The sequence below is a fragment of the Onychomys torridus genome, chromosome 4 (assembly GCF_903995425.1).
Source record: "Onychomys torridus chromosome 4, mOncTor1.1, whole genome shotgun sequence".
Lineage (NCBI taxonomy): Eukaryota > Metazoa > Chordata > Mammalia > Rodentia > Cricetidae > Onychomys > Onychomys torridus.
Genome location: NC_050446.1, coordinates 69,134,571 through 69,160,668, shown reverse-complemented (window position 1 = coordinate 69,160,668; position 26,098 = coordinate 69,134,571). Strand labels below are relative to the sequence as shown.

Here is a 26,098-nt window from a genome sequence, read left to right as displayed (position 1 = left end):
TGCTGCTTCTCAGAAGTTTTAGATTCCAGGAACACTCATGGCTGTCTTTCTTGGTACTAAGTAATTAATGTCGTGCTAACTTGATTAACACATTCTTTGTAGGCAGAGTTACGAGCCTTGGAAGAAGGAGATGGTAGTGTGTCAGGGTCCAGTCCACGTTCTGATATCAGCCAACCAGCATCTCAGGATGGAATGCGTAGGCTTATGTCTAAAAGAGGAAAATGGAAGATGTTTGTTCGAGCTACCAGTCCAGAATCCACCAGCCGAAGTTCTAGTAAAACTGGACGAGAGACTCCAGAAAATGGAGAAACTGGTAATTTATGCTTCCCATAAACTAATCCCTTCCCCACCCCTTTCTCTTATGCTAGGAATTGAAGCAGGCAAGGAAGCCTCATTACCACTGACCTTAGAGAACAGTAAACTTAAGTTGAACTGTGTAGGGTAATAATAAGCCTTCTGTGGTTTTCTTCTTATACAGTAGCAGGGAGATGGCACTTTTATGATTTAGCAAAATTCTGGAAATGGAGCCTACTTCCACATGTCTTGTTTGTTGTTGTTGGTGGTGGTGGTGGTGTTGTTTTACTTGTAGAAATGTAAGAATTTGAGAGGTTGACATCGGTTGGGTCCTATATTGGTTACAGAATAGGGATTACTACTGTTTTCAGTAGCAGAAAATAAGATTGTCCAGCCTTTTCTTTGTTTTTGATTCTTTTCTTTCTCTTTATTATGTATGTGTGATACGCATGTGGGGGTGCACAGTGCCGTGGGGGTGTATATGTGTAGATGAGAAAACAGCTTTGAGAAGTCGCTGTTCTCCTGCCTTTTCATGGGCTCTTAAGGATGGAATGCAGGTCATCTGACTTGCAGAGTAAGCTCCTTTACCCACTAAACCACACTGGCCCCGTTTCATTACTTGCTGCAAAATTGTCCTAACTTGTGTATAAGACCTATGAATGCTCCTTTGCTTACTGCTTCTTGGTGAACATCAAAGGTCTACTTATGGCAAGCCCCATCTACCTCTTGGTTCTAGTCTCTGTAAAAGTTACCCTCTATTATAGGCAGGTGGACAAGTTGATTCTGTCGTAAGACCCAGGTTGTCTTCATTCTGGGTATGGTAGAAAAGGTCCTATTTCAATTCCTGTTAATCAGAAAACTCCAAATAAAGCTAATGTCTTAATTTACATTTGACCCTAATTTTGTATTGGAAAACTAGGAGTAAGATTTGAGCACCAAACCTTTTTTCGATGCACTTACTAGAAGACACTGCTCTTTTTTTCCTTCTTTTCTTTCACTCTTTCCTTTTTTCAAAAATTTAATTATTTATTTTTGTGTGTCTTTTTTTTTATTTTTTATGATTTATTTATTTATATATATGGCATGTATGTCTGCAGGCCAGAAGAGCGCACCAGATCTCATTACAGGTGGTTGTGAGCCACCATGTGGTTGCTGGGAATTGAACTCAGGACCTCTGGAAGAGCAGTCAGTGCTCTCAACCTCTGAGCCATCTATCTCTCCAGCCCTTGTGTGTCTTTTTTTAACTGGTTTATATACTTTTATTTATTTTTTTACAATAAATTATGTATCATACATATAAGTAATAAATACCTAAACAATGTCTAGTCCATTTGCATTTGACAAATTTCAGAGAAAATAATTCCATTATCTATCCTATTTTGGTAAGTCCAAAATGTACCTGATTCACTTTCTATACTAGCTTATATTACTAACAGAACTGTCTTATAACGTCTTTCAAATTTATACACTTACTTTTTGGTGAGTTTCTTTTCTAAAATTCTTAACAAGGAAAACTATAACTATCTAAACTTTAACTGTAAATATCTAATCTTCAACTCCCTCAGAGACCCAAGAAGGAAATATTACCTAACAAAAATAACAGGAAGTGCACACAAGCAGCTTCAAAAAAAAAAAAAGTGAGTTGACAGAAAAAGCCACCCGAGGTTTCTCCGATTTATTTATTATGTGTACAGTGTTATGTATGTATGTATGTCTGTCTGCACACCGGAACAGGGCACCAGATCTCATTACAGATGGTTGTGAGCCACCATGTGGTTGCTGGGAATTGAACTCAGGACCTCAGGAAGAGCAGTCAGTGCTCTTAACCTCTGAGCCATCTCTCCAGCCCCAGAAGATTCTTACCAGTTTTGGCTAAAATGCTACAAATAATACAAGTAATAAACAAATAACATGCATTCTTATTTGAAGTACCCTCCCCTCAATAATATAATCAGTGCATGTTGGCACACCTGTAATCCCAGCATTTAGGAGACCTGAAGTAGAAAAATTACAGATTCCAGATTAACCTGGGATACATGATGAATTCCAACTAGTCTGCAAAATAGAGCAAAGCCCTGTCTCAAAAAGTAAGTAAATGGGTATGGGGTTGGAGAGAAGGCTGGATGGTTAAGAGCACTTGTTGCTCTTGCAGAAGACCCAGGTTCAAATTCTAGCGCTCATGGGGTGCCTCACAGCCATCTGTTACTCCAGTTGCTAGATATCTGACACCTGCCTCTGGCCTCTGGCCACTAGGTATGAACATGGTACACAGACATGAAGGAAAACCATTCATAGAGATAGAATAAGAAAGTAAATAAAAATATAAAAACTTTTTAAAGTAAATAAATCTCCGTGACAACCTTGACCTCTAATAGTAGAGTCCTTCAGCTTGGAGATAGGAAGATTATCCTGACCCTCAGCATGGGTGAAGTGGCCCCACCCAACCCCTATGGTCTGTGGGTTGCTTGCATTGATCTTGAGGAAGTTGCTGGGCGGCCTGTAGGCATCATTCAGGTTCTGTGGCTTGGTGATCAACCACCAGGTATCCACTATGGTCTTCACAGGCCACCTGCCTTGGGGACTTAGTGCTCACATCTGTATAATTAAATTTTGCTTAATTGCCCTACAGAATCTTCCAGTCAGAATTACAGTGATGCTAAAATTAATTTTTGTACCTGCTACTAGATAAATTTCTAAAATATGATTATTATAACTTAATAAGTCAGCCTAGCCGGGCAGTGGTGGCACATGCCTTTAATCCCACCACTTAGGAGGCAGAGGCAGGTGGATCTCTGAGTTCACCGAAACTACACAGAGAAACCCTGTCTCAAAAAAAACCAAAAAAAAAAAAAAAGTCAGACTAGTAGATTTTGTTTCAGATCATTTGAAAATGTAGAAAAAATAAGGGCTGGCAAGATGGCTCAGGGTAAAGGTAGTTGCTGCCCAATGCAGTCATGAGTGGAGTTCAATCCCTGGGACCCGTATAAAGGTAGAAGAAGAGAACCATCTTCACAAAGTTGTTCTCCGATCTCCACATGTGCACACATAGATACAATAACATCCTACGGGTATCAGTAATTCTGACTTAGGATGCACAGGTTTTAGGATCAGCCTGGATTTTTTGTTTCAGGCCAGCCTGGGCTACAAAGTAAGATCATATTCTAACTTTGGTTTTATCTTAGAGTTTATAAACTGTCTTGCTTTGTATCCCTGTCTGGCTGGAGCTCCTTGTGTAGTTTTTGGTGGTGTTGAACTAAGTTTTCCTGCCTTCAACTCTTAAATGTCAGGGTCATGGGTGTGTGCTACCATGTCAGTTGTGAGACCCCGTGAAGGCAGAGGGAGAGAAGAGGACTTGGCCAGGTTGCCTCCACTGGCCCAGTAGCTCCTCTGCTTCCATCCAGAGTAGTTGGGACTATTGGTATAGACAACTTTGTGAATCTAGACTGTCTGTAGTTCTTAGACACTTCAGGAAGGGAACTGGATGGGTCTTGGTGGTGGTGGTTTTTTGTTTTGTTTTCTGGGGTTTTTTGTTTGTTTGTTTGTTTGTTTGTTTTGTTTTTGTTTTTGAGAGGGGGTTTCACTGTGGCTGTCTGGTACTGGCCTATGTAGACCACGCTGGCCTTGATTCTCCTGCCTCTGCCTAAGTGCTAGAGTTAAAGGTGGCATGTACCACTATGACTGGCATTGGTGGTAATGTTTTTGGAGACAGGAAATTGCTATGTCGTCCAGACTGGCCTACAGCTCAGGATCCTCGTTCCCTTGTTTTCTGGAATACTGGAATGGCAGGCCTAACCCTTTGTACCTGGCAGCTGAGTTGATGCTGCTCTGGTTTGGAGAGTTTCCTTCCTCTTCCACCAATGTGGTAAAGAACCCGGTGTATTCCAGGTTTGACCTCTAGCTTCTGTAAGAGGTGGAAGTGTTGCTCTTGTGGAAGAGAAGACAGTAAAGAGATAGGGAAGAAGCTGTGAGGTGGATAACAGGAGTAGATGACGGCATTGTATGGAGTCGCCTTTTCAGAAAGGATGCCTTTGCGGGTGTCAGTGGGCAAGAGCGAGAACTAAGACTATTTTCAGGTGCCTGTTGCAAAGAGAATGAAATATGGCTCTGGATTTCTCAGTTGTTCAGCTGAATTTCATGGGGGTTTGTTTTTTGCAGCTGTTGGTGTGGAGAATTCCGAAAAAATAGATGAAAATTCAGACAAGGAGGCAGAAGTAGAAGAATCTCCAGAGAAGATGAAAGTCCAAATAGCGCCTAAAGTAGAAGAAGAACAGGACTTGAAAGTATGAGCACTTGTCAACTGGCGGGGAGGGGAGAAGGTCTCACTTGATAGCCCAGGCTGGCCTGAAACTCAGGGTCCACCTGGCTCTGCCTCCCAAGTGCTGGGATAAAGGGCGTGCACCACCACCACCCAGTGTGTGGAGTATGCTTGAGTATAGACAGATTTTTTTTTTTTCCTCAAAATTTTAGTCTGGTTGGTTCAGTGTGGCTCTTTAAATGTGATTTATTGGGGCAGGGGAACCACAGCATGGTATTTTTCTGTATTGTGCAACTATATAGGAAGGGACTGGGAGAATATAATTTTAAGGCTTCAGCTTGTGGCTAACATAAGTAAATGAAAATTTTGGCAATAATTGGAATATTCATGATATTTCCCTTCAGCTATTTTAAGATACAATTGACACATTTACCATATATAAAAAGATGTGTGCATAGATATATATGTGTGTGTGTGTATATATATATATATGTATGTATGTATGTATGTATGTATGTGTATAATAGTGATTACTACAAACGCTGCAAATCAGTTGTCTCCTCACTTATCTTTCTTTGGTATAGGATGTTAGAACATTTTGGCAACAACCACCATTTTGATATTCTCTTTATGTGATTTGACTTGTTTAAGATTAGGAAGTGGGGGTGCTGGAGAGATGGCTCAGTGGTTAAGAGCACCGACTGCTCTTCCAGAGGTCATGAATTCGATTCCCAGCAACCACATGGTGGCTCACAACCACTTGCAATTAGATCTGGTGCCCTCTTCTGGCCTGCAAGGACACATGCAGGCAGAACACTGTATACATAATAAATAAATAAACCTTAAAGAGAGAGAGGGGGGGGGAGAGAAATAGATTAGGAAATGGGGTTGGAGATTGAGCTCAGTGGTAGAATGCTTAGGCCCTGGGTTTGGTCCTCAGCTCTGGGGGAAAAAAAAGATTAGGATATATGTTCAGCTGTTGAAATCCATGTTTGAATGTTTTGTAATAGTGTGAGTAGATAGAGCATTTTATTTATTATGTGAATTTTATTATAAAGTAGAATAGTAGGGGCTGGAGAGATGGCTCAGCCGTTAAAGGCTAGGCTCACAACCAAAAAATATAAAGTAGAATACTTAACATAACTAGTGTAGATAATAAATTTCCTATATCTGCAATAATAACTGGAAGACTTTACATAATGAAGGAATGCTGGAGTTCTGGCTTTAGTCATTTTTTTTTATTCTCTATTACAGTTCCAGATTGGAGAACTGGCAAATACCCTGACAAGTAAATTTGAATTTCTAGGAATCAATAGACAGTCCATCTCCAACTTTCACATGCTGCTTTTACAGACTGAGGTAATTCCGCTGGTTTGGATGTAAATATCACTTTGTTATTTTAGTTTTTATTTACTTTTTGTTTGGTTGGGGTTTTTTTGTTTTTTGTTTTGTTGTTGTTTTGTTTTGTTTTGTTTTGAGACAGAACCTCACTATGTAGCCATGGCTGGCCTGGAGATTTTAATGTACAGATCAGAATTACCTCCAATTCAGAGATCCTCCTGGCTCTGTCTCCAGAGTGCTGGGACTAAAGGCACAACACTCAGCTTATTTACATTTTATGAAAGTTTGGTTTGTTTATTTATTTATTTTTCAAGATCAGGTTTCTTTGTGTAGCCCTGGCTATCCTGGAACTCTGTAGACCAGGCTGGCCTTGAACTCAGCAAGATTTGCCTGTCTGCCTACTGAGTGCTGGGATTAAAGGTGTGCGCCACCACTGCCCTGCTGAAAGTTTTAATTTTTACTCATGTGTCTACATATGCCATACATATTCACGTGACTAAGGAGGCCAAAAGAGTATGCCAAATCCCCTGAAGCTGGAGTCACAAGCACCTGTGAGCTCCCTGGCATGTGTGCCAGGAACCAAACTCTACTCTTAACTGCCACACCAGTTCTCTAGGCCTGCTTTGTTTTTAATGACTGTGTGGTGCTCATGCATATGTCTGTGTATTTGAGCATGTGTGCAAGGGGAGGCCTGGCCTGAACATTAGGAATCTTTCTCCATTGTATTTCACCTTATTCATTGAGATACTGTCGGTTGAACCTAGAGCTTACCAATACAGGTGGTCTGTTTGGCCAACTTGCTCAGGTTGTACTCTGTCTCCACTTTGTGTTATAATTTCTGGAAGCCCGTGGGTACTTGGCCTGGCTTTTATGTGGGGTGTGGGGATCTTAACTCTGGTCCTGATGCTTGTGGCAAGCTCTTTAGTTACTGAGCTGTCTCCATAGCCCATAAATGGTGGTGTTTGAATGGCATTCTATCTTTTTGGTTTTTTGAGACAGGGTTTCTCTATGTAGCTTTGCACCTTTCCTGGAACTCGCTTTGGAGACCAGGCTGGCCTCGAACTCACAGAGATCCGCCGGGCTCTGCCTCCTGAGTGCTGGGATTAAAGGCGTGCACCACCACCACCCAGTGGCGTTCTATTTTAAGATTGTGTTTTGTAAGGGCTGGAGCAATGGCTTAATGGTTGGGAGCACTGACTAGTCTTCCAGAGGACCTGTACCCACGTGGGAACTTGAAACTGTCTGTAACTCCATGATCCAGCACCCTCACACAGACATACATGCAGGCAAAACACCAATGCATATAAAATAAAAATAAATTATAAAAAAAAAATGTCTTGTAGCTAGGCAGTGGTGCACGCCTTCAATCCCAGCACCTAGTAGGCAGATCCCAGGTGGATCTTTTGAGTTTGAGGCCAGCCTGATCCACAGAGAGTGCCAGGGCAGAGAAACCCTATCTTGAACCCTGCTCCACCTGCGCTCCCCCCCCCCCCAATACTGTTTTGTGGGCTGAAATGTCACAGTGGGTGTAAACACTAGTACAAAAGCTAGATGACTTTTGTTCTAGAATCCATAAAATGGGAGAACCAACTCTACGAAGTTGTCCTCAACCTCCACTCAGAACACATAACACTTAAACAATAGTAATAGGGAATAAAACAGGGTCTCTGCAGCTGCAGGTAGTAACACTTTCATTAATTAAAGCAGATGCCGCCTTAGTAGACATACATTTTAATTAAGATGATATTTTATTTCTTTGCTTCCTTGGTCTGCTCATCTGTTAGAGCATAGTGATACAGTCTTGGAATCCCTTTTACCTGTTTTCTAATATCAGTTTTAATTCTCTGTTGATTCTAGACTCGAATTGCAGACTGGCGGGAAGGGGCTCTTAATGGAAATTACCTAAAACGAAAACTTCAGGATGCCGCAGAACAACTAAAACAGTATGAACTAAACGCCACTCCTAAAGGCTGGTCCTGCCACTGGGACAGGTACGCACTCTTCTCCCCTTTTCACCTTTCACCTTTGACATCTCAGACATGGTTTGTGATCACCACCGCCTGACGCCATGACAGCCTGTCTGGAGACTGAGAGCAGCTGCCGTTTGCGGTGCTGGGCAGGCAAAGCACTGCGGGCAGTTTGGCCAGCCGCATGTTCGGAAAAACAAAAGCAATGTTTAAAAGTGTTCCATGTAACGGATTTTTTCCCAAGATTGGACAAAGCCGGTTTTTACTCTCCAGAGTGTTGCACGGAGTAGGGCGGGCTTGGGGGTTAAGCGCATGCGAGAGCTCTGTGCGCTTTACAGGACCTCTGGAAGCAACTACTCCTGATTAACCTCGGTGAAGTTAAGGAAAACTTCGTGACTGAAGATGTGAATGAAGAACAAGATTACTATCCTCTGCCAGCAGGTCAGATGAAAACATTTCTTTTTATATTTGGCTTTTCTTGATTTTTTTTTTCGTTATTTGAAATCTTTGCTCTTTTATTTTTCAGCTCCCAGATCCTCTCCCTCTCTTTAGCTTTCACTGTGTTTGATATCAAGAATTTGAAATGAATTCCACGGTCCAAGAGGGGAAGAGTCACCTTTCACTTCGATGTTCTCTTCTTTGGAAGGGAAATTAGTGTTCTAGGCAATTGAGTCCCTTCATTAATGAGACTTGGAACCCGGTTATGCATTGGCAAAAACAAAAAAACAAAAGAACAGAAATGATTTCTAATTCATCTGTTGGAGAGGGCTAAGGGCTGTATTCACAGAGCTGCTGGCAGTGCAAATAGCTTTGAATTTCCTGGGTTCTCCATCCTCAATTGTCAAAGCTCTTTGTTGCCTTTGTGAATAGCAGTCCATAAGAAGAGGTTCGTCCCTGTGAGAGCAGACTGCTTGCTGTCCTGGGACAGGACCAAATGGAAGTGTCTCTGTAGGAGAACAGATTTTAAAACATGTGTTTTCTTTCTTGTGATTTAGGGATCATAGACGCTATTTCTATGTAAACGAACAGTCGGGCGAGTCTCAGTGGGAATTCCCAGATGGTGAGGAGGAGGAAGAAAGCCGAGCACAGGAAGTTAGAGATGAGAGTCTTCCTAAGTCGACCATGAAGGACAAAACCTGCACTGATCCAAGCTCTACAGAGTCCTCTGAGAATCCCACAGGTAAGACAGTCTATTCTGTTCTAGTTGAAAACAGTTTCAGAGAAAAGGACATTGGTATTTTTATTATAGGACAATTTATAGCATAGTAATAAGATATGCAAAGTCCAACTTAAACTAAGAATGCATGAGTTATTTGAAAGGAATAAGTTGATGACTAGTCAGAGAGCCAAATAATGTATATCAGAGTCTGCCACCAAAATAAAACATAAACTACTATTTTTGATCTTAAAGATTTCATGTAATGAATATTAGTACGTTTTGTGTTCTCTATTAATAAGTACAGATTTTATGTATCAGTTAAAAAGAATTCACATTAAATTTAAAAATAAAAGAGACCTGTACTTTTCACAGAGAAAACTTTAGGGCTACAAAAACAGGAATGGCCATGCAGAGAACTAGGTAGTTGGATTGCCTAGATCTGTGTGGTAAAAATAAGAATTGTTCTTCATTTTATACAATTTCGTCTTTTGATGTTTTGGCCTCATTTCTAAATTTTACTAGTGTTATATAATTTGTCAGTACAAATCAAAATGATAGAAAGAAGAGATGTAAATACAGAAGAGGAGGATCAGAAATAGGTGAAATCCCCATTTAAGGTGTTCCTAGATAGCCAGCGGTGATGGCACATACCTTTAGTCCCAGCACTCAGGAGACAGAGGCATGTGAATCTTTGAGTTTGAGCCCAGCTTGGTTTACAGAAGGAGTTCCAGGACAGCAGGCTACACAAAGAAACCCTGTTTCCAAAAACAGTAACAACATAAAAGGGTGCTTCTAGAGGAATTGTAGTGTCCTGTGGTTTGTTTTGTTTGTTTTTCTTTTTTCTGTGTATGCATTCATAAGCAGAAACCAACATTACATCTCATTCCTCCAAAGCCATACACATTATTTTTGACAAGATGTCTCTCTGAGACCTATAACTCCTGGATGAGGGTAAGTTGACTGACCTCTAGTCTCACCACCTCTGCTACAAAGCTGCTGGATTTCTTTTTTGTTTTTGTTTTTTTTTTTTTGAGACAGGGTTTCTCTGTAGCTTTTCCTGGAACTCACTCTGTAGACCATGCTAGCCTCGAACTCACAGAGATCCACCTGGCTCTGCCTCCCAAGTTCTGGAATTATAGGAGTGCGCCACCACCGCCTGGCTTGTTTTGTTTTTCTTAAATCATCTCATATGTACAGGTGTTTAACCCAAAATTATGTATTGTTACTTTGTGTGTGCCTGGTACCTCACAGGCCAAAGATTGTGTCAGAGTCCCTGAAATCTGCAGAGGCTTGTGAGCTGCCCCGTGTGGGTGCTGGACTGATCCGGAAGAACATCCAGGGCTCTTAGCCATCTTTCTAGCACCACCCCCCCTTTAAATAAATGATTGGGTTTTATAGCTCCTTTGTCTATCCTGAGACCTAATTAGCTGTTCAGAAGAGTCCCATAGTTCCCCACTTTATAAAGAAGATAGATACCTTTTTTTATTAAGTCTTAGTTTTTTCTCTCCTTCCTTTTTTGCTTTCCACTTCCCTTCTCTTTCTTCTTGCCTTTTTGTTTTCCTTTTTTGTTTGTTTGGGTTGTTTGTTTGTTTTTGTATTTCAAGGCAGTTTCTCTGTTTAGTACGGCTGTCCTGGAACTCACTCTTTAGACCAGACTGTCCTCAAACTCAGAGATCCACCTGCCTCTGCATCCCCCAGTGCTGAATTAAAGGCCTGTGCTATGTCTGCCTAGCTTCTTTCCTATTTTTAGTGATACTGGGAATTGAACCTAGGATTTGCATGCAACTTCTATCACTACTGAGCCATATTTCAGCTTGTTTTTGACAAGATACCACTCTGTAACCCAGGTTTTGGTCTTAAACATGTCATCCTCCTGTCTTGGCCTCCTGAGATTGTAGACTGGTACTATCAGGAGATTGGTGGCGAGACCTTGTCTCAAAAAACCAAAGGTTTTTAGCTGTTAAAGTGACATTTGAAGGCAAGACGACTATGGAGTGATTCTTAAATAACTCTTTGAAAATAAAAGAAGTAGGAAACTTTTTGATAGTATAAGAGCCAGCTTTTTTTGTCGTCTTCCTGTCAAAAATGTATAATGGCTTATTTCAGTGAAATGACTAAGGTAATGCTATCCTGTCCCAACATTATTTTGTGCCTGCTTGGCCACTTCTCAGCCTTCCACACCCAATAGCCACATAGACCTAGCTGATGATTCTAGGACTGTTCATGACCTTGGCCATGGTTCAAACATTATGCAGTGTCTGGAAGATGTCACTGAACCTTGCAAAGAAAGCAGATGTTAGAAGGCCACTCTAAATCCCTCACTAATGGAGCCCTCCTGGAGCCCTGATGTAATTATGGCTTTGTCTTTGAGAATGCTGTGCCCCTGAGCGTGGGCACCAAGAACCCTTCTAGAGGTGCAAGCCTACTCTTGGTCTGGCTGTTAATAAAGGACTCAAAAGCTTTAATTGGCTTAATCAGCATGGTTGTCAGTGACTGTCTCAACCAAGAGGCTGAGGCAGGAAGATTGGGAATTTGAGGGCAGCGTGGTGGGACCCACACCTCTAATACACACACCCATTTCCAATGGGAGAAAAAGTACTTGTTCCATCCATATCCCAAATGACTGTTAACATTGTTAAGTGGCCTGGATAACATTAGATGACTAAAATAAAAATCCCCAGATTACAATGGTAATTTTAGAGCATAGCAAGAGCAAGGGGTTTCACACTATCACATTTCAGAAGTTTATTTTCAGTAGCAGTGAGTGACAAATATTTCTAATAACAGGCTATGGCTTTTTCTTTGTTTAGTAGATAATAAACTGAGGCTTGATTTTGGTGAGTGGATGATTCCATTCCGGACCACTCTGCTTTTTTTGGGTTTCTTGAATCAGACCCAGACTGTTGTGCAGACTCTGTGCAGAAAAGGAAAGTGTGACCTTGAACTTGAGATCCTCTTGCCTTCACCTCTTAGGTGCTGAGATTACAGGTGTGCACTACCACACTGGGATTCTTGACCATAACTTCTCATTTTTATTCATCCCCAAATTGAGTACTATACAGTTAGCAGTTCTGAAGTGTTGTGGGTTGTTTGTTTTAAACACTTTAATGTCAAGCGTTAAGCTATTTTATCTCACTGTTGCTGACAGACACAGTTGGTGCTGTCTTGTAAAAGGTAAACCTTGAACCATTTTTTTTTGTGTGTGTGTGTGTGTGATGGGTGGGTGGGAGTTGTCCACTGTTTGCTTGTTTTCTTTTTTTCAAGACAGGGTTTCTCTGTGTAGCTTTGGAGCCTGTTCTGGAAATCACTCTGTAGCCCAGGCTGGCCTCGAACTCAGATATCCACCTGCCTCTGTCTCCTGAGTGCTGGGATTAAAGGTATGAACCACTATCCAGCTCAGTACACCCTTCTTTAAAACCATTTTTTATTAAAAGAAACTTAAGGGTACCATCCAAATTGTTCTGTGGGTAAAGGTGATTGATGGCTGCTCAACTCGAGTTCAGCCCCCAGAATCCACATGGTGGAGGAGAGAACTGACTCTTTGAGGTTGTCCTCTGTCCTGGATAAATAACACAGACACACTAAATAAAGTGTAATTCTTAAAAAAGAAAAAGAATCTGGAGGTGTTCACACAGTAATAGCATATGCTTAACATTTGTGAGGCCCCAGGTTTAATTCCTTGTACCACCCAAAAAATAAAAACAGAAAAGGCAGCTGGCGGTAGTGGCGCACCCCTGTAATCCCAGCACTCGGGAGGCAGAGGCAGGCGGATCTTTGTGAGTTCGAGGCCAACCTGGTCTACCGAGCAAGATCCAGGAAAGGCGCAAAGCTACACAGAGGAACCCTGTCTCGAAAAAACAAAAACAAACAAACAAAAAAGAAAAGGCATTATTATGCCATAAGGAGGCAAATAAGTTTTAAGGTTTACTTCATTTTTAGTCCTTGCTCACTGTTTCAGTGAATAGTAAGCATCATGTCACTGAAGGTGCGGTGAATTTCTTCATAGTGAGTAGTGTAAGATATCTAGGCGCAAAGATTTTGAATTAAGAATTGGTATCCATGGGCTGGAGAAATGGCTCAGAGGTAAAGAGCACTGACTGCTCTTCCTAAGGTCCTGAGTTCAATTCCCAGCACCCACATGGTGGCTCACAACCATCTGTAATGAGATCTGGTGCCCTCTTCTGTGTACATAATAAATAAATAAATCTTTAAAAAAAAAAAAGAATTGGAATCCTTAGCTGGGCAGTGGTGGTACACACCTTTAATCCCAGCACTCAGGAGGCAGAGGCAGGTGAATCATTGTGAGTTCGAGGCGTGGTCTACAGAGTGATTTCCAGAACAGGCTCCAAAGCTACACAGAGAAACCCTGTCTCAAAAAAACCAAAATACAAAAACAAAAAAGTTACCCTCACGATATTCTATCTTTAAGCTTAATATAGTTCTAATTTTAATACATAACAAAAGCTGTTGATAACTACTTTAACCATCTCATTAGTTTTCAGAATTAAAATGTTCATGTAAACATAAAAAATACCAGCTGGGGCTAGAGAGATGGCTCAGATGTTTTAAGTACACCAACAGCTCTTCTAGAGGTCCTGAGTTCAATTCCGAGCAACCACATGATGGCTCATAACCTCTGTAATGAGATCTGGTGCCCTCTTCTGGCCTGCAAGCATCCATGCAAGTCAGAACACTATATATATATATAATAAGTAATAAACCTTAAAAAAAAAAAAAACTAGCTGGATTCATTTTATAAACAAGTAGAAGCAGGATTGTAATAGACATGTGATGTTTAAGCTAGGTTTTCTGTTTAGAAGTTTTGACTTTTAACATTTTTTAAAAAGATTTATCTTTATTATTTATATGTGTGTGTACGCCTGTGGAGGCCAGAAGGCGGCCTTGGATCCCTTGGCACTGCAGTTACAATTTGAGAGCCATCAGATACGGGTATTGGCATCTGAACCTTGGTCCTCAGGATAGAACAGCAAGGAGCCATCTCTCCAGACCCTTTTGTTTGTTTTTTGTTTTGTTTTGTTTTTTTGAGATAGGCTCTCTGTGTATTTTAGGCTAGCTCAGACACAGCTTCCCAGGAGTTAGAATTACAGGCTTGTGCCACCATGCCAACTAAAGTAGCTTTAACTTTTCTGTGCTTAAGCTAAAGAAAGAATGATTGGTGTTTGAGACACAGTTTTTATGTTTGGGTAAATTTAGGGGCTTGGGATTCAAGCATTCTATATCTTACTTGATGCTAAATTTATCAGGCTTAGTGTGTGTGCTCCTGTTGGGTTTGTCTTGTCGTTGTTCTTTTGTTTGTTTGTTTTTGTTTGAAACAGGATCTACTGTATCCCAGGCTGGCCTAGAACTTGCTGTGTAGCTAAGGATGACTTTGAAGTCAGTCTTCCTGTCCCACCTCCTAAGTACTGAACTGGAATCCTAGGTGTATGTTACCATGCCTGGTTTTATTCAGTGGGATGGAACTTGGGGCTTTGTGCATTCTAGGAAGCATACTGCCAGCTGAGCAACACCCTAGCTCTCCATCGATTGGAGTTTAGTTGAATAACACTTACACAAAGTTTAGATAATTGATTGCTTTTGCTGGGTCACAGACTACATTATTCACCCTGGCCTGGGGTGGTCCCTTGCACCTGTCTGATTAGCAGCATGTTAATGTTATAAAAGCTGACATAGTCCATTCACCATGTGTTATAGTTAATTTAGTATAAGAATGTTTAATTCTTAAATTAATAATCTTTGCTGTTTATTGCTTTATCTTTGTTCTGATGAAATCTTAATGTACTGTTTTATAAACAGATTTTGTAGCTATATACATACTCTTTGGTCAAATTTTTTGTCTGAAAGTTGGTATATAATTAAATTCATATTACTTGATGCCAATAAAAAAAAGTTAATGAGTCATTTGAGTTCTTTAGCTGAAAAACTGCATTCATGTTTTCTGATAAATCTTTTTCTAGTGTCATTTTCTTTAATAATAAGGAATGTCTATATAAAAATAGTGTGAACCATCTTAATATTCTTTATACAATATATTACCTGTGTGTTCCCTCAGCAACGGCATTCTAAAAGCCAGGTGTCTGTTGCTTGTTTGGGCTTTACCTGGTCAGGTGTCAAGTATAAATAGCCTTCTCTCTAACCTAGAGTCTTTCATAATAGAGCTCTTATTTAACCCAATTTCGGTAGGTGACTGCATCTGGATATTTACTCCATCAGAAGTGAGACTTTAGATTCCTGAAGGTCTTAAACTCTTATTCCACCAAGGATTCTTAGTTAAATAGAAAGTTCTAGGCTAGGCATCAGACCTGGTCTAGCTCTGGCCTGGCCCCTGACAGTTCTATCATCCTAAGATAATCTGTTCCTACCTGGGTTTCATTACCTCCAAAATGAGGAAGTTGAACTAGATGATTTCTCATGTTTCTTCTACTCCTAGATTCTATGATTTTTAGGGAGAAAATCCATAGTCTCATATATTGTGAACCATCCCTGTTGACGATAAAGAGGGATGGGGAAGGTTACAAGTAAGTATATCCTCCTGTTTTCTCTAATCTTTAAAAGCTTTACCCAGTGCTCAATCATAGTGTTTGTGAAATTTGAGAAAATTTAACATAGCTTTTCATTTATAATTTAACTCAAGCTAAAGCAACAGCGGTTTCAAAACCTGTACATCTCTGAACACCTTTTTGAAAATCTCAGTTATCATTTGCCTTGACATTTTGTCCTAAATTTCTCTTCACTCATCACACAAAGAACTATTACCTTCTCTCTTTGTTGCTGTGATAAAGCAAATGTAATTTACATATATAAAGGAATGAGAGTCATCTCGCAAATTCATTTTTAAAACCTAGTAATCCAGGTTAATCAAAATAGATGGTTTTTCACTGTGGCATCCCCCACTTAACTAGCTCACTGAAAAAAAAATAACAGTAATAATAAAACGGAATCAGCATTACAGATATACATGATTCAGTTACTTCATTTTTTAAACAAAGACCCCAGAGAATTGCTGTGTTTTTGTATGTTGAAATAAATGAAAAAAAAAAAAATTCTAGGGGTCTGAAGCTGTTAAGAGCACATACTGTTTTGAAGAGGACCTGAGTTTGGTTCTCAGCACCCACGTTGGGTAGCTCACACCTGCCTGTAACTCAAGCCCCAAAAGGATCCAATGATTCAGTGCCCTCTTCTGGTCTTCAAGGGCCCTGCACACACAGACATATACCTAAGCACACACACTTAAAAATAGATCAATTTCCAAATTACAGATTTGAATGACAGAATTGCTCATTGTTTTGTGGTATTTTTATTAATCTACAAATTTGGATATAAAGAATCAGGCTAGTATAATACAGCTAGGGAAAGTTCTCTCAGCACCATAAATTAACCTTTCCATAGAAATAATTTCTAAGTTGAACTGCTCAGTGTTTCAGTGACAGTGGCTAGCCATGAGTCAAATTTTAATTATGGAGAGCCAACTGATTCCTGCTGTTTGAAACTACTGTGCACATGTGTCCTACGGTGATACTGATGTCTATTCTGCCGGTCAAGATAATAATATAAGTATTAGCTGTGAAAGATTTGTCTTGATTTTTCCCTGACTACTGTCTGTTTTCCAGGTTCTCTTTGTAAAGAATCATTTTCTGGTCAAGTTTCTCCATCACTCATGCCACTCACTCCATTCTGGACCCTCCTTCAGTCAAATGTACCTGTGCTTCAACCACCATTACCTCTGGAAATGCCACCACCCCCACCTCCACCCCCAGAATCTCCTCCTCCTCCACCTCCACCTCCTCCTCCACCTCCTCCTTTAGAAGATGGTGAGATTCAGGAAGTAGAAATGGAGGATGAAGGAAGTGAGGAGCCTCCTGCCCCAGGAACAGAGGAGGATACTCCTTTGAAACCTTCAACACAGACCACAGTTGTAACGAGCCAGGTAATGATGTCTGTGGCATTCTGGATGGCAGTGGGCACTGGACCATGATTGACTATATTTTGTAGGTCTGTAATTGCTAAGCGGAGTGTTTGTGTTTCAGAGTTCAGTTGATTCTACCACCTCTAGTCCTCCGTCCACTAAAGCAGTAAAGAGAAAGGCGGCAGAAATTAGTACTGCAGTGGTCCAGAGATCAGCTACTATTGGTAGTTCTCCAGTTCTCTACAGCCAGTCAGCTATAGCTGCAGGTAAGCATCGTAACTAAAGTGAGTCTTTTCTCATTGTAGCATTTGTTTCCAGCATTAGGTGCTGTAAGTAGTAGAAAGCTTTTGATTGAAAATACTATTTAGATTTATTTCTCCCAGTTACTAAAGACTACCCTTAAACATTTATCCTTAGCTGGGCAGTGGTGGTGCACGCCTCTAATCCCAGCATTCAGGAGGCAGAGCCAGGTGATCTCTGAGTTTGAGGCCAGCCTGGTCTACAGAGTGAGTTCGAGGAAAGGTGCTAAGCTACACAGAGAAACCCTATCTCCAAAAAAACAAAATAAAAACACTTATCCTTATCCTTACAGGATTATTTTCTGTTTTGGGTTACTGGTTTTTTGGTTTGGTTTGGTTTTTCAAGACAGGGTTTCTCTGTATAACCCTGGCTGTGTTGGAATTCATTCAGTATAGACCAGGCTGGACTCGAACTGAGAGTTCCACCTGCCTCTGCCTCCAGAATCCTGGGATTACAGGCATGCGCCACCATTGCCCAACTATGATTTTGCTTTTTTAAGACAGGGTCTCAGTAGGTCTAGATGGCTTGGAACTCATTCATTTTGTAGCTCCTCCTAGGTACTGGCATTAGAGGTGTGCTCCACTATTTGAGTTGAGGTTTTCTGTACATTTACATAAACCAATTATTTTTATATTGAAGTACCTTAATCTGTAGATGTTCAAATTTAAATTTTTGTTGGGGGGCGGGGGATTTGAGACAGAGTTTCTCTCTATCCCTGGCTGTCCTGGAACTCACTCTGTAGACTAGGCTGGGCTCAAACTCAGAGATCACCTGGCTCTGCCTCCCGAATGCTGGGATTAGAGGAGTGCACCACCACTGCCCGGAGATCTGCTTGCTTTTGCTTCCCAAGTACTGGGATTAAAGGCATGGCCTACCCTCCCCAACTACTAAATTTAATATTTGCTAGCAGCAACTACAGCACAGTTTTAACAGAAGTATATTGAGATCATGTGGTGATTGAACCCCTAGTTTCCTCCTCCTGACTTGTTACAGTGTCTTTTTATAATGTTGCTTTACGTTTCCTACGTCAGGTCACCAAGCCATGGGGGCTGCACACCAGGCTGTCGGGATGGCACACCAAGCAGCAGCAGTCAGCCATGCAGCGGCGGGACTGGGCCATCAGGCCAGAGGGATGAGCCTGCAGTCAAATTACCTTGGCCTGGCAGCAGCACCTGCAATTATGAGTTATGCTGAATGTCCTGTCCCAATTGGAGTGACCACTCCATCATTGCAGCCAGTTCAGGCTCGAGGAACACTGGCAGCACCTGCCGTTGTAGAACCACCGCCTCCTCCACCCCCTCCACCTGCACCTACACCACCACCACCACCCCCAGCTCCCAAAGTGCCACCACCTGAGAAGACAAGAAAAGGAAAAAAAGATAAGGTGCGTCTTCCTTTTTTTTTTTTTTTAAGGGTGATGATAGTCACATAACAAAATTAACCATTTTATTTTTAAAGGAAAAATAAATTAATAAAGATTTATTGCCGGGCGGTGGTGACACACAGCTTTAATCCCAGCACTTGGAATGCAGAGGTAGACAGATCTCTACAAGTTCCAGGCTAGTCTGGTCTACACAGTGAGTTCTGGGACAGAGGGAGGTACATAGTGAAACTCTCTCTCAACCCCCTGCCAAAAAATTGATTTTTTTAAACATTTATTTATTGTTTATTATGTGTACAGTGAGTATTCAGCCTGCAGGCCAGAAGAGGGCACCAGATCTCATTACAGATGGTTGTGAGCCACCATGTGGTTGCTGGGAATTGAACTCGGGACCTCTGGAAGAACAGCCAGTGCTCTTAACCTCTGAGCCATCTCTCCAGCCCAGAAAATTTATTTTTATGTGTGTATTTTGCCTACATGTATACCTGTGTATCACCTGTGTGTTTGGTGCTCATGGAGGCCAGAAGGAGGGTATCCAATCCCCAGAACTGGCATTACAGGTAGTTGCGACTTACCATTTTTGGGTGCTAGGAATCAATCCTAGGTCCTTTGGAAGAGCAACTAGTGCTGTTAAACTCAGAGGTGTCCCTCCTTTTTCCTTCCCCAAGTAACCATTTTTAATCATGTCTTTACACTTTTTTTTCCCCCGAGACAGGGTTTCTCTGTGTAGCTTTTCGCCTTTCCTGGAACTCACTTTGGAGATCAGGCTGGCCTCGAACTCACAGAGATCCACCTGGCTCTGCCTCCCGAGTGCTGGGATTAAAGGCATGTGCCACCACCGCCCGGCTTAATCATGTCTTTAAAAGTGATTCATCTCTTTCCTTCTGTGTATGTGTGTGTATATATGCCTGTGTATACACAGGTATCTACAGAGGCTAGACAGAGCATCAGAGTCCCTGGAACTGGAGTAATGGGCAGTTATGAGCCCCTGATATGAGTGCTAGCAACTGAACCTAGTTCCTCTCCAAAGAACAGCAAGTGCTCTCTTTAGCCCCCATTAAGAAGTTTTTGTACATGTATTAATGCATGATATATTTTGAGCATATTCACACATACCTATTACTTTTTTTGTGTTCCTCCTCCTAACTCGTCTACATTCATTTTGTTTGTTTATCCCCCACACACACCTGCGTTCTACTTGGGTGTCTTTTTTGTTTTCAAGGCAGGGTTTCTCTGAGTAGCCCTGGATTTTACTTTGTACTGGATTAGCCTCAAACTCAGAGATCCTCCTGCTTCTGCCTCTTGAGTGCTGGGACTAAAGGTGTGTGCCACCATGCCTGGCTTTGTCTTTATTATTTATAATGACCCAGTGAATTTTATGGTTTTCAGGTGCATGAGTACTTTACTGGTGCCTCTGCCACCAAAAAAACTGTCTCTCCCTCCTCAATCAACCATTAACTGTGTATAAATCCTCAGGGAAGGGTGAGGTCCCATAAGCCCCCTGCCCTCTTCATGAGAGGCTCTTGTTGCTAGGCCTCATCTTGTGAGTTCAGTAGAGTACCAAGCATGTCATGCCCGAAGTCAGCGTTCCATGCTCTCAGCACACACACCACTTAACATTCTTTCTGCCACTTCCATGATGCGAGGAAGCCTTGGAGTTTCTGGATGCAGCCAATATCGCATTTCTTCCTTGGTTTCAGGGAAAGCTCTTGATCTCCAGGGTAAAGGGCCTCTTTCCTTATTTACGTATTTCATTCCTCTGACCTGTAACTTTGTTTTAGGCAAAGAAAAGTAAAACCAAAATGCCATCTTTGGTTAAGAAATGGCAGAGTATCCAGCGGGAGTTAGACGAGGAAGATAATTCGAGTTCCAGTGATGAGGACCGGGAATCAACAGCACAGAAGCGGATCGAGGAGTGGAAACAGCAGCAGCTTGTCAGGTACAGCCTGTCGCTGACAGGAGGGGCTTGTGCTGTGCTCGGCTGGGGAGTTAGATTCTTCACATCACAGTCCTCATGAAGAATATACGGCTCCTTGACTGAGAAACTTGAAACATTTTCCTGAGTGGACGTGAGATCCAATTTTCAGTTTCAGTTAGAGTTTTTGTTTCTAAAAAAAAGTTCCGTTCTCTTTCTAGTGAAATAATAATATGTATATTGTTTTCACAGTGGCATGGCAGAAAGAAATGCTAATTTTGAAGCCCTTCCTGAGGATTGGCGAGCAAGACTGAAGAGAAGAAAAATGGCTCCCAACACATAGTTTTAAATTAAGAAGAATTTTTTTGTTTTATGTTCAGAGTCTTACCCAGTTTTCCACATTGTCAAAGGAACTGTAAATGTCAGAAGGAGGAACATACATTTCCTGGGCAAGAACACGTGCATACAAAGTTGTCCATTTATGAAATGTAGTTTTTCTGTTTGCTGAAGATGAGGTAACTAGAATTGCTTTGCCCTGGCTGTCTGTTTTTACACTGGCAAACTTAGCATGTTAGGTATGAGTCAGTCTTGAGGAAGCTGTGCGTCATGGGCATGAAACTTCCGTGTAGGACTCACTGGCAAAAGGGCTTTTCTGCCCAGTAGAGGCTTGTTTAGTTCCTAGTGTGACACTCTCCTTACCTTCTACTCCAGAACAAGTGCAATTAAGAAGGCAGCTCTGTATCCTATCTTGCTTGACCATCAGGATCTTTCTGACCTCCTCCTCGAGTCTGCTGCCCCTGAAGTGTTGATCTGTGCTGATGGGCACACTTTCTCAGAAGTCACAACACTCATTTACACCAGTGGTATGTTTATATACAGGCAGGGGCGGCAGCAGCAGGTGTTCAGATCCTTGATTTTGAGAAATTCCCCCTAAGTATATCGTAGTAAAATAAGCCACTTTGTGTATTGTCTTCATTGTCTTACCCACTTCAAAAATTCACCTCCTTCTATGTGTGAATATACTCTCCATAAGATTCCAGTATTTAAGACGCAGTTCACTGTTGTATACTTTCTATTGTATCGCAATCAGGAAAGGTCACTTTAAACTGAGGAAAAAGCAAATTGTGTCCTAAAGCTGTTTGTATTTCTCCAGTTTCTGACATTGTAAATTTGTATATATGCACTAATAAAGCTCTTTTTATACTTGTGATTGGTTATCCTTCTGCTCCTCTAAGTTACATAAGCAGGACTTAGTGTATGTCCATTCTTAATTGTTCAATCAAACATGGTATAAAGCATACACTGACATTTAAACATCATAAAAAAGGAGCGTCTTGGAGCTATAGGAAGACAGGGATTTAAAACAAACAGGCCTCTCTGAACAGGATGGTGCCACGTGTGACTTCTGCTTCTGGCACTTACATCCAATTAATAACTGATATTTGACCTACCTAAGTCCTGGGAACAATGTCATATGGCAAACATTTTGCCCGGGGGGGGGGGGGGGGGGGGGGGGAGGGACGGCAAAGGTGCTTTCTAGCTTTTTTTGTAAGTAATACAAAGCTGATTATGGAAAACAATAGATACTTATGATTATAATCACAATAGTTAACCAAAGACAATAGTTTGGATTTTATTCTAGTATATTCCTATGCAGTTAATTTTTTTTACTTTGTATTACAGTGTATTAGATTTTATTTATCATGTGCTAATGTTGAGATGCCCATTTTGTACATAAGATTGTTTTGTAATTTGCATAGAGTTAAATTTCTACAAATAAAGATTATCAACTAGCTATTAAAGCTTTTGTCTTAACTATTTAACAGTTTCCCAGGAGTGTAGGAGGCTGGAGAGCACTGGCCACCTTACTGTCCTGTAGTTGAGCACATAAGGAACCTGACTGACCAGGTCTGGGTAGTTTGAGTGATTTGCCACCTTTGTTTTTTGGTGTAAGAAGATCTTTTTCCTGTTCTAGCTGAGAGGTAGAGAATAGAGTAAAGTGTTTTGTAGCCGGCCTGTGCCATCACTAGTTGGGACAATGGTCTAGTCTGCAAATCCGGCCTGTCTAAAGAGTTTCGCAGATTCTGGCCAGCTTTTATGAGGCAATTCACTTTTTGCTAGAGGCCTACTTATGTATAGGGTGTTTTGTCTGCATGTGCATCTTCACACCACAAGAGGGCCTGGTCCCTATAGGAGCCCAGTTACAGATGGTGGTGAGCTGCCTTGTGAGTGCCGGGAATTGACCTCAGAAGAGAAACCAGTGCTCTTAGCCTCTGCGCCCTCTCACCAGCCACCAGCAGGCTCCCTCGAAAGATAGGACATCTTTAACACAAGTCCTTGAACAAGTCTCGAGAAGTAACGGGCTGGAGAGATGGCTCAGTTCTTCAGAGCACCCCCATTGGGCTCAAAGCTGTCTGGAACCCCAGCTCTAGGAAGATCTCTGAACTCAGTGGGTACCTGCAGTCACGGGCACACATAAACGCAAAATTAAAAACTTAAAAAAAATAGGGACTGGTTAGCCTAACAGGTTTGTGTTTGCCTGGCAACTTAAGACCCTGGAACCCACACAAAGGTGGAAGGAATTGACTCCACAAAGTTCTTTGCCTTATATATGTCCACATGGAAACAATAATATGAAAAAGGGGAGGTGGCCTGAGAGATGGCCCGGGAGTCCAAAGCACTTTCTGCTCTTTCAGTCCCCAGCACCCAGTTCCTACTTCAGCTCATAACTGCAGGGAACTAGCTCCCTGGGGATCTGAAGCCTGGCATCCACGGGCATATGCATGCAAATACACAAGGAGAGAGAATTTTTTTTTAAGGAATAACTTCTATTTTAAATTTATCAAAGGTAGAAGAAATGATGTAAACTAGAATGAGTCTGATTCCTAGGACTGACCTCTGCTTTCCCTTTTTAACTAAAGCTTGGTTGGTTGCTACAGCTCTATCCCTCCCCACCCTTACCCCCCAAAAGAAAGGAAGCTTCAGCCCCATTGAACAAAGTAAATTACTAAAACCAGAAAACCAAACTAAAGCCAGAAAATGGGGTGAAGGCTCCTGGCACTGTACACATCAGTTCCTAGACTGGGTCTGTAAAGTTTGAGATGAATGAATAAATCGGTGTGTGAAACACAACCTGACATCCCAGGGCTCGCAGCATCCGTAGGATGAGGGCGGGGTCCTGCCCTCCTTCCGCTTCTGCCTCCTGGTTGCTAAGCTGCCAGGGTCGCGCGGAAAGCTCTAGCTCGTGAACTGAGGGACTGGGCCTGCCAAAGGGCCCAGACAGGGGATCACAGGCAGGAAGAGGGTGAGGAGGGCAGGGGAGGAGTGAGGAGGACGGGGGAGGGTGGGGAGGAGGAGGCGAGAGGTGAAGGGGGTGCGGTGAGGAGGGCTGGGGGTGAAGAGGATGGGGGGTAGTGAGGAAGACAGGGGCAGTGAGGAGGACGGGGGTGGGGAGGAGAGAAGGGGTAAGGAAAGCAGGCGGTGGGAAGTGCAGGGGTGGAGGGCAGGGTGCTGGGGAGCGTGGGGCCAGCGCAGCTCCGGTCGGACCTCTGTGACAAGGGTGGCAGTGTCGGGGTGTGGGGCCCCTCCCCGCTGGCTGAGGCCCGCTGGGGTCGGGGGAGGCGAGTGGCAGCCTCCCGGCTCTGGTGGGGACTTCTGCTCCGCCCTCCTTGGGCTTCCCGAGCCGCGGTCCACACCTCGGGGCAGGACGCTCAGACGTGAACGTTTGTTTCCAGGGCCCTGGCTTTCTACCCCCTGACCTTTCCTTTTCAACTGCTCTGAGGCGACTCCGCACGTGCCTCCCACCCGGTTCCTTTCCTTTTTCTGTCGCGTCCTGGTGTCCGGCATGGGGCCTTGGAGGGTCCCGGTAAGTCTGGAGGACGAGGCGCGGGGACACGCGGTGCACCCCGACTCCTCAGGTGCGTGCTGGGAACCGCCGTCCGCTCCTCTCTAGGACGCTGGGTTGACTCGGGTTTCCCTGAAGTCCTGTGGCTGTGGGTGTGAGAGGGCAGGGCCCGCAGCTCTGGTGTTCTTTGGTGGTGCTGTGTGGTTGGATGGGTTTCTTCCCACTTTTCTGGCTGTGGTTTGAGGCTTCTGTGTAATCAGCTATCCTTTTGGAAATTAGGCAGAGGCTGCAGCTGGGTGCGGTGCTACTGACTTGCCTACATCATCCTATTCGGCAGTAACATGTTCCCAGCGTTGGAGACAGAGCTCAAGCCGGAGGTCGGTACACTCCCCTTTCCAATAACTTCACAGAAATCCAACCCTAGACCCTTTTTAAAAGGTTCGTTGTGGTGGCATGCTGGTCCAGCTGGAGGTTTGTTTTGTAGTTGGCTTTTTGGAAGGAAGGTGGGTTATATGACCTTGCTCTGTAGCCCAGGTTGGCCCCAGCTCACTGTTACCCATACTAGCCTTGAACTTGCTCCTTCTACCTTTGCTTTCCTGGTGCTGGGATTGCTAGTGTGCTCCACACCTGCCAGTACCCCAGCTCCGTTAGAGAGCGTGATTCCCAAGATGAAATAATTGGATAGTTGCATGGATTTCGCTTGTTTTGTTACTGTATCTGGTGAGGCATGTTTGTTACTTTTTGCTAAGAATTCAGTGCCATCTGAATGAAACGTTCTGCTTGAGAATGCCTTTTCTTTCACAGACTCTTTCTGATCCCTATGAGGATTTTATGCACCATCACCTCCAGTATTATGGATACTTTAAAGGTAATACTTCATTCTTTGCCAGTATCACCGAGTTGAATTGTTGCATCAGCTGAAATTCTGTGATTGGATAAGACTTTCTAGGTGATTAGTTGAAAAGTACTTCCTACCCTTATTGAACTGCGGTATCACCTCTGTCTAGGGACAGACTTACTATATACAAGAGTACAAATGTCCCTTCTGGGCTCATTAATTGATTGGCTGGCCTGCTTTTCTACGGGTGCAGCAATAACTGTCTTCTCTGAATTGCCGTAGGACATAAAATGGTTTGTTTGTTTTTTTTCCTCCAGAGCTGAGGATCAAATCCAGGGCCTACCTCTGAGCTAAATCCCCAACCCCTAAAATGGTTTCTTTTTTTTTTTTTTTTCCTTCTTCAAGACAGGGTTTCTCTGTGTAGCTTTGCACCTTTCCTGGAACTCACTTGGTAGTCCAGGCTGGCCTCAAACTCACAGAGATCTGCCTGCCTCTGCCTCCAGAGTGCTGGGATTAAAGGTGTTCGCCACCACCACCACCACCACCACCACCACCACCACCACCACCGGCTAAAATGGTTTCTTATCTGGATGACTCTCACCATGTAGTCCAGGAAGGCCAGGAGCTCGGGCCCTGCCTCAGCCCCTGTGCCACTGTACCCAGCGTAGAGTCTTGCTGTCTGGAGAGCCATGCACTCCTTTCTCCTTGTTCTTCAGGAGCCTTGCCTTTTCTTGAGACTTTGCTTTTCTCGATTCTTTTTTTCTTTTGGAGCTCAAGATGACCTGTGTTCAACATAGTATGCTATGCAAGTACCCTGCTAAGCTACATCTCAAGTCCTCTTTATGTAAATTTTAAAGTTAGTTTGTGATGTTAGAAAATG

The 26,098-nt window shown here is 42.6% G+C and overlaps 2 protein-coding genes across 3 annotated transcripts in view; both read left to right on the top strand.

Moving 5' to 3' along the window:
* The window catches only part of Fnbp4 (formin binding protein 4), a 33,176-nt gene extending 11,430 nt beyond the window's left edge, over window positions 1-21,746 (top strand). For both annotated transcript variants that reach the window (XM_036184038.1, XM_036184037.1), the window contains exons 8-17: window positions 103-313; window positions 4,450-4,574; window positions 5,804-5,908; window positions 7,748-7,881; window positions 8,853-9,037; window positions 16,645-16,961; window positions 17,062-17,206; window positions 18,272-18,624; window positions 20,403-20,560; window positions 20,789-21,746. In XM_036184038.1, coding sequence (XP_036039931.1) covers window positions 103-313; window positions 4,450-4,574; window positions 5,804-5,908; window positions 7,748-7,881; window positions 8,853-9,037; window positions 16,645-16,961; window positions 17,062-17,206; window positions 18,272-18,624; window positions 20,403-20,560; window positions 20,789-20,879 — 1,824 coding nt within the window. In that variant the 3' untranslated portion in view covers window positions 20,880-21,746. The remainder of the gene's footprint in view (window positions 1-102; window positions 314-4,449; window positions 4,575-5,803; window positions 5,909-7,747; window positions 7,882-8,852; window positions 9,038-16,644; window positions 16,962-17,061; window positions 17,207-18,271; window positions 18,625-20,402; window positions 20,561-20,788) is intronic.
* A 2,012-nt stretch (window positions 21,747-23,758) lies between these two features.
* Agbl2 (ATP/GTP binding protein like 2) overlaps window positions 23,759-26,098 on the top strand; it is a 51,839-nt gene continuing 49,499 nt past the window's right edge. Inside the window, exons 1-4 of the mRNA XM_036183033.1 lie at window positions 23,759-23,840; window positions 24,271-24,453; window positions 24,660-24,757; window positions 25,185-25,248. Of these exons, the coding sequence (XP_036038926.1) occupies window positions 24,722-24,757; window positions 25,185-25,248 (100 nt within the window). The 5' untranslated portion in view covers window positions 23,759-23,840; window positions 24,271-24,453; window positions 24,660-24,721. The remainder of the gene's footprint in view (window positions 23,841-24,270; window positions 24,454-24,659; window positions 24,758-25,184; window positions 25,249-26,098) is intronic.